The sequence below is a fragment of the Thalia democratica genome, chromosome 7 (assembly GCF_965202585.1).
Source record: "Thalia democratica chromosome 7, ktThaDemo2.hap1.1, whole genome shotgun sequence".
Taxonomy (NCBI): Eukaryota; Metazoa; Chordata; class Thaliacea; order Salpida; family Salpidae; genus Thalia; species Thalia democratica.
In genome coordinates, this window is record NC_139171.1 from 33,222,928 (window position 1) to 33,240,659 (window position 17,732).

Here is a 17,732-nt window from a genome sequence, read left to right on the forward strand (position 1 = left end):
TTTATTGGAAAACACTAGCCATTGTTTTTATTAAGTTTGTGCTTAAATTAAACAGTAAAAAATAGTACTGACACTTCATTTGTAAATTATAATGTTATGCGGCTGAGATAAGGTAAACTTAATTAACATTTTTAAAACCCTAGCTTCTCTATTCCATTTTATCCTAGAATTAAATATAAACAGTTTTATAGAGTATTAACTTTTCAGAACATTTGAAAAAGTTGTATTTGAATAAAATTAACCTTATTTACTTACATTTTGTACCACTAGTGTGTTTACGGTGGTTTTTTATGCAGGCGTGTTTTTGTGTCTATAAGCTCAGAACTTTTGTACATTAAATCTAAACTGGTTTGTTTTATGATAGAAAATTAAATGTGTTTGTAAACAAGCAAATGGAACATAACTCACTTTGTTAAACAGAGATAATATCTTAAGAAATACTTTTGCAATTTTTTAGATGTTTTATAGCTTCTAATTTAGCTGTAGTACAACTTTTATTTGCACGTAGAAAGTTCTTACATTAGTTTGGTAGTGTTTAAATGTATATGTTCAAATTGTTATTTTACAAAAAAGTTAAAGAACACAACAATCTAAAAAAGTTCAGCTTAAAACTTGCTCAAAATTAATATTTTTTGGTTATAGTCTAATTATTGTACAAATAAAAACAACAGCAATAATTTTATATCTGTCCTTATAAAAAGTACCAAAGTGGTAAACGACTTGAAAAACAAAACATTTTTCGTGCACCAGGTCCTAGGACCAAACATTTTGAGCGCTTTTTTTGTCGTTAAATAAAATATTTTCATACCTTTAATTTAATTTTAAGACATTTTAGTAATTCTTATTTTGTTGCATTTATAGTGTAAATTTATTTTCAGTTGATACAAAAAAATAGAATAGTTTTGTTCTTTTTTTTCTAAAGATTTATACTGTTAAATATATTTAAATTTTTGGCATTTTTCATTATGAATGTTACCAGATAGATAGTTTGAAGTTATAAATTAAGCTTTATTGTAAAACCGGCTAGAAATTTAAATTTATCTACGAACTAAATTTCAAGATTAATATTTTAAAGAACTATGCATGCAACTATAACGTTCAACCGTTTATGATAAATAGCCATTGTATTTGAAACTGATAATCACATAAGTTATGAATTTATAAAAAAAAAATAATTTCAAACAATTTTAAAACACTCACAATACTTACGCACTTAATTTAATTGTAACAGGTAATGTAAAGAATTTAGCCGGATTTTACTTTTTATAAAGCTTATCAAAACTTTATATTTAGAAATGTTTTAAAGAAAAAAAGAATTTTAATTTTAAATAAACCGAAAATTTAAACAAAAGTAACTGTAATTTTTTATTTTGATAAAACTGATCTTTCTATTAAACATAGAGAATATTAAAACAACAATAGAATTAATTAAAATCAGTGTGACAGTTATAGTTTTATTTTAAACGTAGAACAATATAATCTATGCTATAATAAATTTTACTAAATATGCAAATGACTTTTTATTGTTTTTCACGTAAATCTAACAACATTTTATAAGCAAAAACTATAAATTATCTTTGAGTTTTATATACGTATTTTTTAGATCAAAAGTTTATTTACATTATAAACTCTTCTTTCTGGAATTTAGTTTTAAATGTCTTTAAAGAAGCTATAAGTTTTTATATGTTTAACTAAAAGTATCGAAGTTATGCTTATAATTGAAAAAGTTAAAATATTCCGAAAGCTTTTCTAAAATAAAATTTAAATTACTTAAAATTCATCTGATTTAAACTTAAGATGAAAATTAAGTTATTGAAAACAATTAAGAATAAATTGTTTTAAAGGAAAAAAAAAACATCTTTATTCGCTTAAAATATTGTCTACGTTATATCTAACTTATAAAGTTTGATAACAGTTTTAAAATGCTTTATGATAAATTGAAAATATAAAATATATTATACTTGTGATTTTCGTGCAATCAGCAAAACTAATTACTTACTCATTTTCAAACCGGAAATTTGTAACGAAAAACAAATAACGCTTTGTTGAAAAATACATGATTCAGAGTGAAATAAAAACGCTTTAAGATTTAATTGCAATTTTATTACTAGTTCAGACTTATATTAGCTAACAGTTACAGCATTTTTTAGATAAATATTGTAAATTTAAAGTTTAACATAGACTTTTAGTATCATTTTGTTTTTAATATGCTTTTTGTTTACAATAATATAACTAAACTATTCGTAAATTTTCAACAGATAATAAGTTATTTTAATGTGGTACATTGGTTTATTGATTTTATTTTTTGCTGCTGCTACAATCAGTCAGGAAGTAAAAGGTAGAATTAAAGTCAAATATTTTTTCAAACGGTTAATTGTTCTAGATTAAGCGAAACTTGTAACTTTTGGTATAATTCAGTATGACCTTTAAAGAAAATTAAAAATAAACTGTACAAAAGCAAGAGCTAAAGTTTTAAACAGTTAATCAAGGTTTTCTACACTCACCGAAACTAAAAATTCAAATCTACAAACTGTTCGTAAACAATAACAAACTCCAATTTTTTTTTTACATATTTAATTTTTACAAACAAAACTCATCACAGACTGTCCGCCAATAGAGCAAATTCAAAACGGCGACACCCAGTGTTCGAAAGGCAGCAAGCTGGGCAGCTTGTGCGAGTACTCGTGCGACGAAGGCCACGTGTTGAGCGACGAGTGCCTCCGGTACAACTCCTGCATTGACACCGGGTTCAACGAGGGAATGTGGAAGCTGATCGCGCCCGAGTGCCATTTGCGTTTGAACTTTTTATTGTTTACTTTGAGTTTTTTTTTTTTTTAATGTAAGCAGATGTCGAGGTAGTGTTAATAAAATATTTTTGTAGTATCAATAGGCCGCATGAATGTAAACTTATGTTTGTTAAGCTAATTTTTTAGATGACATGGTCTACGTTCGAAGGTCAGTGAAACATTCATATCAGTATATACGTTGTGTTTTTTACATTTTATTACGTTAAAAAACATTCAACTTTTCAGATTAAATTTTAATTTTATTGTTTAAAACACATTTTACGCGCAGCTTAAAGTTAAAAATAAAATAAACTTCAAAGGTGTTTAATAATTCCAATTTTCAAAGGATACATGTTGAGTGTGCAATTTGTTTATTCTTAGACAGTTTTCCTTGAGGATATCTATATTTAAAAGAGGCTATTTCTAAGTTTTAATTTTTCTGCTAACGTGTTTTGATTTTTTTATTTTCATCTGAACAATAAGATATAAGATTGAAAACAGTTAATGTTTAAAAGCAGAAACAAGTTATGACGCACCACCTGACTACTAAAGTGTATTACTCAACGACAAATTAAAGTTCTTTTATATGAAGTTTTTTTAGTATTAATATGTTTATTACTAGTTTAGCTAATCTTTATAATACAAAAATACAAAAGCAAAGTAATGTTAGCCTTTTCAAGTAGTATATATAATTATAAATTATAATAAGTTGAACGATGTTTTAATTACTGGCTAAAAATACTATTACTCCATATGTGTTTTTTCAAGTTGAAAAAATATCACTAAGGTGTACATAGTTATTTTCTTTTCTGTATTAAATTACGAAATAGTTATTTTAAAAACAATTACACGTAAGTTTATGATGCGTGTTCAATTACAGCCGGGGTCGGTAGACTGCGGCCCGCGGACCAATACGGTCATCAAAGCCAAAATTTGCGGCCTGTAAATCACTTTTTAACTAAAAACATACTTTTTTGAACAAGAAAAAAGTGTATTGGTAAAAACATACATTTAGGTTATTAATTTGATAATAATCATTACTAGTGCTGTTTTATTGCTTTTTTAATTGCATTTATACTTGTTCGACCCGCGAGCAACACTTCCTGAGAAATTTAACCCATTTCCTATAAAAAGCTGCCGACCCCTGAGTTAGAGTGTGGCTTTAACACAGTTTTATAACAGACTCTGTTGATGTTATTTATTTCCAACTACACAGAACCAGTTTGGTCAGAATGGAATATTGGAAGTTGCAGTAATACATGCGGTGGTGAAGGAATCAGAGTAGATACTAGATATTGCCTGCAAGGCTTTTGTGTAGGTGAAGAACTAAGAACAGTCGCATGTGTTAGCTACGAATGTAAAAGTAAGTTTAATAGTGTACTACGTTAATTTCTAAATTTCTAAAGGTAATTTTGAATTGAAAAAGAAAAAATAAAGAATTTAATTTACTTAGAAGACTGTCTCGCAATAAAGCAACATAATCCCGGCTCAACATCGGGAGTTTACACGATTTATCCTGATTTTCAGGAAGCAGGAGTGAGCGTGAGTTGCGACATGGAAACAGTGGGAGGGGGGTGGACAGTAAGTTGAAACTTTGTTAATACTAAAATTTCTAAAAAAATTTCAAGTAGTTTTAGTGTGCTTTGAAGTAAAATTACTTTTGAGTAGATTTATTTTTACTTTGTGTTAACTCAAAATTTCATTCAAAATTTCTTTTTACTAAGTTACAACAAACTAGCATTTTTTTATTAACGACTTAACTATACTTTTCCAAGGATGCTAGCTATATCTGCTAGCTAAAGTCAATGTTAGTTAAGTTTATTCTAAAGATAACTTTCCTACTAACAACCCAGTTGAAGTGTGTTGATTCGTTGACACACAGAAACATATGTTGGTAGAATAAAGGAAGATTACTGTATAATTTGTTTTTATTTATATTCCAGTGAAGTTACTTTACTAGGATCTTTTGTTAGCAAACAATTAAAACTATATTTGAACAGTTTTAACTTTTTATATCTACGTATATCTAATCATTTTATCTATAAAAAACACAAACAATCAAAACAGTTGAGACAAACTACGAAAACATTTTAATAAAGTTCTCTCATGTATAAGTCTGGTAAACAAACAGTGTAAATACCTGTAATACAACAACTGTTCATGTTTGTTTCTTTTATAAACTACCAATTACAGGTGATGCTAAAAAGGTTCGACGGGTCGCAGGACTTTATGAAAAATTGGCAGGAGTACGAAAACGGGTTCGGAAGTTTGCAATCTGAGTTTTGGTTGGGTCAGTACGAACAAAATGAGATTAGCTTTATAAAGCGTTCAGTTATTACTAAAATCCAACCTATAAGTAAAGCTTTCGATTAATTTTTTTCTGACAGTTGATAAACTTGGTTTAACTTCAAAAAAGTTCTAGATTTGTCAATACAAAAGAATCTGACTTGAATAGAAAATTTTTGAAAATTCATAAAACTAGTTAGTTTATAAAAAACAGGCACATACTACATTGTAGTTCATAAAGTTTTAATATTGGTATTTGATAATAAAAAAAATATTGATATATCGTTAAATTTTAAGTTATAAAGAACTTAATCAGTCTACAACACACAATATTAATAATATATTTTTTTTAAGTAAGATCTAAACAAATTTTTTGTTTTCTCTTTTAAAATTTTAATTTAAAGAATGCTTCTAAACTTACAATTTTATTTTTAAGTAAACTGAACGCATTAATTCTCTGACAATAACAAATTACGAAAACCAATTGATAGATATTATAAAAAACAGTTTGTTCTGATTAACTCTCATCTCATAACAAAACAAAATTCTTGTAAAGAACTAAACAACAAAATAGTAATAAAACTTTTTATTTAATAAAGCTTTTACAACGAAAATTCCTTAAATTTTATCAGGACTACAACTGGTTCACAACCTAACCAAGGAAGGATCACTTGAGTTGCGTTTTGACATGTCAGATTTTTCAGACGTCGAAGCTTTTATGACCTACACGTTAGTAACCTTTTATGACGTACACGTTATTTAGATAGTACAAAAACGTACAATAGTTTTACGGCACCTTTCAATGTTTTTTATTGAAAACAGTAAAATAGTTTTAAGTATTTTGTCTTTTGCTAAACTAAACACAAAATATTTAAAACATATGATGAAAAGAACATTTTTCGTGTGTTATAATTTTTTTATAGAGTTGTTAAACTAGTAATACAAGTTTTTGCTATGGTTGGAAAGTCTTAGATGTTTTAAGTTTAGAACTAGACTTAAAAAACTAGACCGCACGACCATTAACAACGCAGTTCCTTCTGCTGACTATATATATTTCAAAATAATATTGAGAACGAACCCAGAAGTCTTTGTTGATTATGATAAGTTGAAGTACATCAAAAGTATGTTAGTCTAATGATGTAAAGTTTCTAAGAAATGAAACAAAAGGCAGTATGTGTTATGTTTTTATGTTTTAATGTCACTTTTTAGTTAAACTTACTATCAAGTTAATAACAAAATAAATAAAAAGTCGTTAAAAAAATTTGGTTAATTTCTTTTACTTTTAACTGCTGTTAGAAGCCAACATTTTTAATAAAAAGATAAAATAGAGCTAAAATAAATTAATATTTTAACTATGCTTGTGTTAGATAAATTTTTTAAATTTACTTTAGATAAAGATAAATAAATAAAATTTTAATCATGTAGAAACAACTATTGTTTATAGTTTTAGAGTGAACTAATCCTTTACAGTTAATGTTAGTAGAATTAATCATAGTTGATATTCCGGTTTTCTATAAAAAACTGGCCTTAATTTCATATTTTTTATAAGTTCTGATTTAAAGCATATTATTTCAGTTATTAAGTCAGTAATGTTGAAATTAAGTAATAATAAAAGTTTGTGTGCTTTTTGCTTTATAGATCACAATAAAAGTTCTCGACTTAATGATAAGGAGAATGATCAATTCAAAGTTTTAAATTTTATTAACAAAACAATGTTTCACTCGTTTGAACTAAATCAAACGAGATCAACAGTAAAATAAAATATGTAAAATTTTAAACAAAAACTTGCAAGAAAACATTAGGCTATACTTGAAATAAAACTGGCATTTATTTGATGATCTAAACTTAAAATAAACTCGCATGAAAGTTTAAAGAATGTGTTTTTTTTTTAAGGATTAGTCTAGTTTATTTAGGAGTAAAATTTTTTGATGTACATTTGAAAAAAGTTTTAATAACATTAGTATTTTTGCGTAACATAAAAAGAATGTATTACTAATTATTTTTCAAATATTATACAAATATCTTATATTTTACAAATCTTATGACTATTTTCTGTAATAGAATCAATATAAATGTTTTAATTTTAGAGGTTTCAGCATTGAAAGTTCAGAAGAAAAGTACAAACTAAATTTTGCACAAGGTTCAGGATACGGTACAGCAGGTAATGAAAACATATTCATTTTAAATAAATATTCACAATTTCAATATAACTGTTTGTTAATAAAGATCCCAGCGAAGCAAGTTTGCTGGAATATAAGTAGTAAAAACAATTTTCGCAGTATGTAGAAAACGGACTGCGCAAACTGGTTTTATTATTTATTGAAAATACATATAAAGAAGCTGTTTTTTAAAATTTTTAAAGCTTAACAATTACTTTATCGATAATATGATTTTTAGTAGAATTATGAATAGGTGCTTTATACTGGTATATTATCAAAATCCACCCGCGTTCAAAATCCACCCGATTTTATTTATAGTTTTTTTATATATTTTTTGCACTTTGTTTATTTATTTTTTATTAGTTTTTTTCTGTCAATGTTACCCCTAACCCTTACCCTCGATCGGTAGCGGTTCTCGAATTTGACTGGGTTGCTTTTGAACGTGGGTGGATTTTGAACGTGTCCCATTATACTGCATTGCTATTTAAAACTAAAAGCATTAAGCTTCAACTTTATGATTAAGTTTTTGTTCTTTATGTTCTTCAAAAATGTTTACAACATTAGATAAAACCACAGATTTATTATCAAAAACTATTATAAGCATAAACTAAACTGCTACTTAAAGTTCCTGTAAATTTTGGAGTTTGTAACTTAACATCTGATTCACTTTTATCATACTGTAAAAATATTTACTTGCTGTTAGTTTTTTAACTGTTAACACTTATAATAAAATTTATGTATAAATTTTTGAACATTAGATAAATTGTATATTCTTAATTTAAAACTGTAAGATAGTAATACGAGCTAAATAAACTGTTTAACAATTTACCGCAAAAATTGTTTAAATAATTATTGTTATTATCATACTTGCTAAGTTCTTTATTAAGTAACTTACAATTGTTTAATGTTTTATATCTTTTGTGTCAGTTAATCAAAACTTTTTTGATGATTACTGCATCTTTTAATCTTGCTCATCTACAAAGCTTAAGAGCGTGATTCACAAACTTTTAAACAATGAGTAAGCAAATTGATTTATTTAACATAAATTGTTCTTTTTATTTCGTTTGAACGTGTTTTTCTAAGTTATTCTTTAGATTAAGATCTTACGCTAAAACTTTTCGACTTAAGCTTTTCGTCGGCATACATCCATACAAATCACACTACCTTAGAAAAAAAAAGGAGACAACTGCGTGTTTTAAATATGCGAAAAAATCTTAAACCTTGAAAAATAGTGATGTACCGGACCCGGATCCGTACTTTTTTTTCAAATTAGAATCCGGCCGGATCCGGATATCAGACAAAAATGGCAATACCTGGCCGGACCCGGATAGTGAGTCCGGTACATCACTAGTATAAACTAGCCTGTGTCAGAATGAGGTTTTTAAAAACTGAAAAAAAAAGAACTTTAATCTAATAATAAGTAGAATAGGTAGCCACAAGGTTTACAAATTTAGGTGTTATTTACAATTAAAAATCTGAAATCAAGTTCTTGAACAAAATACACTAGAAAATTACAAAATATTGAAAACTGGATCAGCTCAAACTCATTCAAAATCTAAAAAAAAACTAGCCTGAGGCAGTCCAAGATTTTCTAAAATTCCCAAAAATTTTCAAACTGGCAGGGTTGCCACTGTTTAAGTCAATAAAACTAGCTAGAGTGAGTATAGACAAGCCTGAGTCAGAACGAGGTTTTTAAAAACTGAAAAAATTACTTTAATCTAAAAATCAGTAGAACAGCTAGCAAAGGTTGACAATTTGGTAGTAAAGTTGTGGACTGATTGTGGTACACTTAACTTATTAGTACTACCCATCATAATTAAATCCTACCTTATCTAATTAATATCTAACAAATACTCAATTCTAACTGAGACTACTTTCTATAATCAGACACGACAGTTTTGAGTGATGAACCTTTTATATAAAACACAACAAGAAATACTAGCATATACAAAATTATTAATTACTTTGGTAACACTTTAAAAACTGGAAGCTATTTAAATCTATATCAAAAAACTTAAAACAATAAACTAAAAATTAAATAAAACTTTTAGTAAACAAGAAACGGTAAAATTCTTAATAAACTATTAAACTATAAACCTGGCTTAAATATTTAAACAATTAAACACCAATTCAATTTTAAAACAAAACACTACTTACAATAAGCATTCACAAAAAAGTTCAAGATATTTTGTTGCTTCAAGCTGCACACCAAACTAACTAACTGCTTACATATAAACTGCCTGTCATGTTCTGATGTTTTGTTGCATCAGTATTTAGTTTGAAACATTTCGTCATATGATTCTCATTGGCTCGTACATTCAACCGTATTAACTCTAAATATTCTCTGAGCTCAACTTAAAACAATAAATAATGCAAGTATTCATTCCAAAATTTTCAATTTTACAACATATGTAAAGAGTTGCATTTCATGAAATGTTTATTTCATAGTTTAAATGTAAACAAATGTAAATTAGTCACGTGTACAAAATGAGCCAATCACAGTAGGTGTTTAATTTTAACTGACGAAAAAGACTCTTATTAAATTACACAGGGTTTGTTTTTGAAAAAATACTTTTCAGTATGCTCTTTTTTACTAACGGATCCGGACTTTTTTTTCAAATTAGAATCCGGCCAGATCCGGATATCAGACAAAAATGGCAATATCCGGCCGGACCCGGATAGTGAGTCCGGTTGATCACTAGAAAAAACGCGGTTTAAGAACCAACCCACACAAAACCACTTTTCATTTCAGGCGACTCGTTGAGTTCCAACAGAGGAATGAAGTTCAGCACTTTGGAGCAGGACAACGACCTGAGAGACGTGAACTGCTCAGTGAAGTACGGAGGTTCCGGAGGCAACTGGTACAACGCGTGCACTTCGCAGACCATTACCGGTTTGTACAACCAGCAATATTACAACAGTAACAATCTTCAACAGATGAAATGGTTCGCCTTTCGCCAGCACGATGCGATCAAAACGATGAAAATGATGTTTCGCCGTCAAAACAATCCCAATTAGATGCGATACTTTATGAGTGTATACTGTTTATAAATGTAGTTGTAACAAATAGTTTTGAATAAAGTTTTGTTATTTTAGTTTTGCCTTTTATTTGTTATTTGTTAATCTCAAGAATGTAGATAAAATTACGACTGACTTTGAAAAACTTGTAAAAAAACTATTTACAAACTTTAATTGATTTCAAAAACAGTTTAAATAAAATCAAAGAAAAATAGACAGTACTTTAAAAAAGAACATACAATTTATTGTATTCAACTTTTCGAGTTGAAAATCTTTTATTTTAAATAAGACGAGGTAAAGAAGTATGCTTTTGTGTTTTTTAACACTTTTGCTCGAAAACTTCAACGTTATAGTAATATTACAAGTAACTTCACTTGGTCATCAAGCTTAATCGATAGTTTTTTTTTGTATGTTTGTTGTAACAGATTGTTTTTTTTTTTTTTTTTGTGATCAACATGATACGTTTAACCGTGCATGTACTTTGAAGAAACATTTTTTAATTTAAGTTACAAGTAGAAAAGTCCAATTTTTTCGGTAGTTTATAATTACAAGAAGTTATGATTACTTACAATAAATACATAAAACATAAACAGTTGATTGGTTGCTTTTTATACTTCTAAACCGTTAGCAATACGTAATTGAAAAAGCTCAATATCAAAGTTTCGCAAAGGTATGGTTATAAAACAACTTAAATGCGAATACTAAAATTGTTTTTTATATCGAAATGGTTTATATTATAGAGCTAATAGTTAGTAAACATTTTGATTTTGAATTAGATACATTATTGCTGTAATAACCGATTCTGAAAAATGTTTTAGCAAAGTTCAAACGCCCAATATGTCAATCAAGGAAACTAAAAAAAAGAAAATAAAAGTTTTGAACTTGAACAACTTCCTAATAGGTCAATTAGAATTTTCTGTGTAGCATTGTAAAAAACTATTAAACTACTTACATTGCAGGTATACAAGTTAAAGTTGAGGTTTGTTTAAATTAATTTCGAAAAAAGTAGTAAACTTGGTAGAATTGAGGTTTTTTTAAATTTAGTTAGAAAAAGTTAGTCAGCTTTAAATTTAGACAAAGTATATTAACTGAAGTACAGAAACTAACTCCGAGTGTTTTTCTAAAGTTTTTTTTAACATGTTATAGCTACGTTCTTTCTGATTAGCAAACTAAAATCACAATTGTTTAACATAAGTCAGAAACAGTTTTTAAAAACAATTTAATTAAGCAAAATATAAAACTAAATTTATACTTCAGGCAAACTTAAAGTTTTAGCCTCAAATTATTGCTTAGTTTATTAAAATGTTATTGAAAATACTAAACATACTAAACAGCATTTGTATTAGTACTTGTTTATTTTTTGTTTGTACGTATAAGATTGTCAGTTTTTAGTATATTTATTTTTAAGCTTCGAGTGGTTTAAGTAAAAAAAATCTAATTTATTGAAATGTTGATAAAATGTCTTCATTAAAATCTGAATCACAATACTTTAATATAAAAATGTAAATAAAGGTTTCGTTTTAGCAAACACTTAAGCTGAAAATAATAAAAAAAGTTTTTAAAAGTTTAACATAAAACATTTTTGACAAAATGATAAAATTTACCTTCAATAAAAGTATAACATTATATTAGAATTTTACTCGTACTGAAGCTTTTTTGCATTTTTATAAATACCTTGAAAACAGAAAATGTTTGTGAAAATATTTGTGTTGTTATTCTTGATATCGGCCGCTGCCAGCCAAGTTCCACGCGAACAGCTTTACGCTAAAGACAAAGAATGTGTGCTGAAGCAAGCGCAGGTTCTCAGTTGCGATGGCAACTCAGTACTGACCCTTCCGACGGGCCCCACTGGACAAGCAGGGTTGCCTGGGATGAAGGGCGAAAAGGGCGACATGGGTGAAAGTTTCAAAGGGACAAAAGGGGAGCCTGGAAAGGAGGGAGAGCCCGGTCTAACTGGTAGCCCTGGAAACGATGGGAATCCCGGTGTCGACGGGTTACCAGGTTCATCTTTTTGTAAAAAAAAACTTTAATGAGCTGTGTTTAGTTTTTCATGATTTTATAAAGTAAAATAAGATCTGCAGTGGCTTGCCATGAATAAAAATAAATAAGGTGCTAAATTTCTTAAACCTTATGAACTACTTGCAACAAGTATTAAAAAAAAAAAACATTCCAAAGGTGAAAACGGAGCAAAGGGCAGCAAAGGCGAACCCGGACCCGGGTGCAGCATGAAGGAGATAAGAAGAATAAACAAGAGACGGAAAACGATCGAACAGGATCTTGCAGCTATCAAGAACAAGACTCAGCAGCTGAAAGCAAAGTACGAGAAGTTGAAGTCGGATCACGAGGCGTTGAGAAACCTCGCCTACCGATTTATGGGAGGTCGTTTTTAAATTGTAAAAGTTTTTTTTAAATAAAATTAAAGCAAAACCAAATAGTAAGCTTGAAAAAGTTTTATTAAGGTTTTGAGTGTGTGAATGTTGTTAACAATTATCAAACTGTGAAATATAAACAAAATATTTTTTATCATTGAAGTATCTTTTTTGTTACAATTTACTATCATTGATTATGTTACATGACAGTTCAAGTTCGGAAAATTCAAGTTCTTAAAAAATTTTCAAGAGTCTAGTTCTAAAAGAATACTGTATTGTCAAAAAGCATTAAAAAGCAGTTATGGCTCTTATTATCAAGATTATGATGGTAAAAAGAAACCTTAAAAAGTATATATTAAAAGATAGTTCTAAAAATTACAAAAATTACAACTTGTTTTAGCCATGTCTTAGAAAATATTAAAAAAATATTTTTTTTAGACATTTAATAAAGTTACAACCGCTTTAAAAGAAAATACGTATTACTTTGAGAGATATGACCTCTAAAATATTTCTTTTAAGAATTAAAGTTGTCGGAACTTGAACTACCCGAATTTGAGTAGATTTGCGTGCAGCTCATTGTTTCGATACATACACTTTAATTCTAAGTTTAAGTACAATAATTGAATCTACAAAAATGTTTCCTTGTAAATACAGACGTGAAAACAGTTTTCTTTCAAATAATTCAAACGCAGGCAGGATTTTGTAAAAGAAATAAATCTTTACAAGGTCGCCCATGTAAAGTGGACTCGGTCAAAATACAAAATGGAAAATCAGACCTTTCTGTGAACGATAAGGTCATCAACCACGGTGAATCATTCAAACTTTCTTGTGACGACAACTACTTCAAGTCTGGACCACAAGTTAGAACATGCGTGGATGGCTCAATAAGTCCAAGCTTTGAGGAAGACCCGTTTGTCTGCATTGAAGGAGGTTTAGTACCTAATGTTGTAAAGAAGTTTATGTGCGTAATAACCGACAGTTTTCAAACAATTCTTTTATTTTATTATAAACTCTTATTAACTTCGTTGAGTTATACTTTGTGATAAATATTACCTAAGTTAAGTTTACTCCCGTAACTGTTTGTTCATCTGTGTAAACTATATTTATTTCTTTAGTAAGAAACTGCGACCAGTTAAAAAGAAAAGACCCGTCCGCAGTAAGCGGAATCTACAAAATAAAGCCTTTTGATAACATTTCGAAAGAAATAGAAGTTTTTTGTGACATGAACGATACAAATGGATGGATTGTAAGTATTTCTGCTACTTTCAGTTTTAAAATTTGTTAAATTCTACTTATATAAGAATTTTAATAAAATAAAAATCGTTATAGCTCAATTTAAAGTGTAAGAAGTAATTTGCCTTTTATACACCTGTTGTTAAAATGTTAATTTAGGAAAAATTTAAAAAACACAATCAAAGTTTCACAATGTAGCATTGGATTGTGGTATACTTAACTTATTAGTACTACCCATCATAATTAAGTCCTACCTTATTCAATTACTATCTAATAAATAGTAAGTTATATTGAGACTACTTAATATAATCAGACAAGACAATTTGGAGTGATGAATCTATTATATAAAGAACCACAAAACAATACAAACAAAAGATTCAAAATATAAATTACTATGATAAACACTTTAAAAAATATAAAAAATATAATTTTGAAAAAATCTATTTCAAAAGACTTAAAACAATAAACTAGAAATTAAACACAACTTTTAGTAAACAAGAAACTGTTAAAGGTTTAATAAACTATTAAACTATAAACCTGGCTTAAATATTTAAACAATTAAACACCAGTTGAAATATTCACTTTAAAAAAAAAACAATACTTACAATAAGCATTCACAAAAAAGTTCAAGATATGTCGTTGCTTCAAGCTGCACACCAAACTAACTAACTGCTTACATGAAACTGCCTCATCATGTTTTGATGTTTAGTTGCATCAGCATTTAGTTTGAAACATTTCGTCATTGTACAAATATGGCCGTTTGTTGTCTGGCTCATGCATTCAACCTTATCAACTCTAAATACTCTGTTGAGCAGAACGTTTAAACAATGAATAATGCAAGTATTTATTACAACAAAGTAACACAATATCACACTTTCATCAGCAGCTTTGTTATCTTAAGAGCTTAATACTTTTTTATTCTACTCAAAATGAATACGAAGTTTGAAATCACCTTGTATAACGATAATAATGTTCGATTTGTACACTATACAATTTTTAATGTTAAAACATAAGCTTTATAAAACTTACAATTGTGTTTAAAGAAGTAAGTTTTGTAATATATTTTGTTTGTTTTAATAACTTGTAACTGTTGACTAACTAGTAGAGCGTCGTTAGAGCAAGTTGTGAAGTTATAAATAAAATAATATTAATATTTTGTTTGTTTAAGCATAAACTTTTTGTTATCGTCCAAGAGTTCAAGCTTAAATATCAGATAGCTGAAACAAAGCAATTATTTCTATTTCATAACTGTTGTTACAAAACAATAACGAAAATATTATCCTCAAGGTAATTCAACGTAGATTGCCTGATGGTGTTAACTTCGCTAAAAGATGGGATGAATATTTAGAAGGTTTTGGTGATAAACACGGCAGTTTTTGGATGGGTTAACACTTTTTTTAAGTATTTGTACTTTTTTAACAAAAAATCAGGACACCTAGTAAAAATAGCTAAGTAAAAAAGATAATTGTATTTAAAACTTATAAACATTTAAGTTAAAAATTCATTTTTTTATATTTTACTCTCAAAATAGTATGTTATTCGAAAAGTTTATTTAAAATTATTTCAAAAGCTACTAACAACAGACCATTGTTTTTTTTCTAAACGTAATAAAATTTAAAGGATTAAGAAGAATGTACGAGTTATTAAAAACAAAGGACTACACTGTTCGCTTCGATTTGAATGGTAAAAACAAATATGGATATGCTGAGTATGGGTTAATACATGTATACTTGTTTTTTACTTAGTTTTTAAAATTATTTCTAAAACTGCTTATAAAGTATCGAAGAAACTACACAACTTTACAAATTTTGAAATAAAACAACTAAATAATAAATTGTTTCAACTCTACTTAAACAGTTTTATATTGCAGAGAGTTTTACTTAGGCTCAGAAGAAGAAAAATTTCCCTTGACTTTCGGAAACTACAGTGGAGACGCAGGTTGTTTTATAATTGAAATAAAAAAATATTTAAAATGTTTTTATATAAACTGTTATTTTACTAACAAATATAAACTACGTCTGCAAGCAATTTTGACAATCGGAAGTTGTAGAATGTTATTAGTCCGGTAATAAAGTTAAGTGGCTTGAAAAGTTTTTTATTTCTTCTGGATTTAGTTACAGTTATTTCTAATCACTAAAACATTTTTTGCAAACAATAAGTCTAAAATATGTTGGAATTATTTGTTGTTAAGAGGTTTTATCAAACTATTTGATCATAACATCGACTTATGTTGAAATTAGTTTACCATCACCACAATTTATACATGTTCGTATCTAAACAGTTTTTATACTGTAGCTTTATATCAAAGTTTTCATTGTTTTACCTATGTTGCGTCATTAATTTAAAAAGTATTTCAGAATAAGTTAAAAATAGTTTCACTCGTGATGTTTGCGATATTCGCTTAATTAATTTTCTTTTTTTTTTAATTTCAATAGTAAACTAAAATATTCTCTTTCAAAAATATTGCTTGATAACAAAGAAAATGTCATATACCTGTAAAATACGTTACCATTCTAATTTAGTTTTTACTCCCTGCTATAATTGATAATCAAGTTCTGCTAGTGAAATCAAAAACAACTTTTATTAGGAGACGCTTTAAAGGGGAAGGAAAGAAAACGAGTTTGGTCCTATATCTCTGACAGTTACGAATTGGAACGGGTACCGAAAGTGAACAGTGAACCTTCGGCTCAGGGCATGAAATTTTCCACCTTCGACCAGAATCACGACAACCTCCCATCGGGGAGCTGCGTAGGTTCGTGTTTGTCGATATGAGAAGTTCATGGTAATCAGCTCGGGACGCGTTCAAAATCCGACCGCGATCAAAATCCACCCGCGTTCAAAATCCACCCCCGATCATAACCAACCTAGTCAAATTCGAGAACCGCTAACTGATCGAGGGTTAAGGGTAATAGTGATAGTGAAAAACAAATTAAAAATAAATATATTAAATAAATTAATAAATAAATTAATAAATAAAAAATGGGTGGATTTTGAACGCGGGTGGATTTTGATCGGGTGGATTTTGATCGCGGGTGGATTTTGATAGTATACCATCAGTTCAATTTGCAATTAAAGTAAAAAAAAAAGCTTTATGATGCTCCGGATCCAGCGAACAGAAACCGCTGGCGTGTTTTTTAGCTGGAAATTTTATTATAAAAATAAAACAGGGTTGGTTTTTTTAATAACACATTTTTTGGAATGTGCCCTTAATTTGATTATTAGATTACAATAGTGCTTATTAAAATAAAAATTATTAAAGTTTTGCTTTCAAAGATTGCTTTTAATTATTTTCAAAAACATGCGTTACTAGAGGTTATAAATCTAGCACATCGACTACAAAGGTGACCCAGCCAAATTTTTGCTGTTTTTTATTTTATTAATTCTAAAAACTAATAAAAAAAAACTTACTAATAAATGCTTTCAAAAAGTTTTAGAGACACTTTGTTCGTTTTATATTAAATTTATGAAAGTTTTAAATATGTTTCAATTTAGAAACCAATTAAAACACCTTATTAGTTTACAAATTTTAATTAAAACATTTACGATAAAATTATTTTTAAACAATGGATTCAGACACGTGTCAAAGGTACAATAAGTATTACTCAAACCGACTAAACCTAAAAACTAAAAAAGCTTAATTAACGTGTCCAAAACTATAACGAGTTAAATAGAAAAGGCAACTTCAAAACGGAACAGGTCGTCATGGTATGGGGGGCTGGTGGTACAACAGGTGCACGCATTCGGCGCTCAACGGTGTCTACATGGAGTCCGATTCGGACTACTTCACCCCTGACAACGGGTTCAACTGGTACACCTTCGACAAGTACAACTTCCTGATTTCTGCTCAAATTAAAATCAGGAGAAGGAGCGACGACTGGTGA

The 17,732-nt window shown here is 28.3% G+C and overlaps 2 protein-coding genes across 2 annotated transcripts; both read left to right on the plus strand.

The window, feature by feature from the left end:
• The first annotated feature begins 2,257 nt into the window (after positions 1 to 2,257).
• LOC145840888 (microfibril-associated glycoprotein 4-like) lies at positions 2,258 to 10,372 on the plus strand. The gene is made up of 8 exons (XM_082948235.1): positions 2,258 to 2,338; positions 2,603 to 2,794; positions 4,003 to 4,149; positions 4,240 to 4,367; positions 4,980 to 5,076; positions 5,705 to 5,801; positions 7,160 to 7,233; positions 9,984 to 10,372. The coding sequence occupies exons 1-8, from the start codon at positions 2,275 to 2,277 to the stop codon at positions 10,247 to 10,249; spliced, it is 1,065 nt and encodes a 354-aa protein (XP_082804361.1). The 5' UTR covers positions 2,258 to 2,274; the 3' UTR covers positions 10,250 to 10,372.
• A 1,565-nt stretch (positions 10,373 to 11,937) lies between these two features.
• On the plus strand, positions 11,938 to 17,732 carry LOC145841269 (fibroleukin-like). The gene is made up of 9 exons (XM_082948635.1): positions 11,938 to 12,250; positions 12,425 to 12,628; positions 13,345 to 13,548; positions 13,734 to 13,864; positions 15,139 to 15,235; positions 15,472 to 15,565; positions 15,722 to 15,789; positions 16,439 to 16,603; positions 17,548 to 17,732. The coding sequence occupies exons 1-9, from the start codon at positions 11,938 to 11,940 to the stop codon at positions 17,730 to 17,732; spliced, it is 1,461 nt and encodes a 486-aa protein (XP_082804761.1).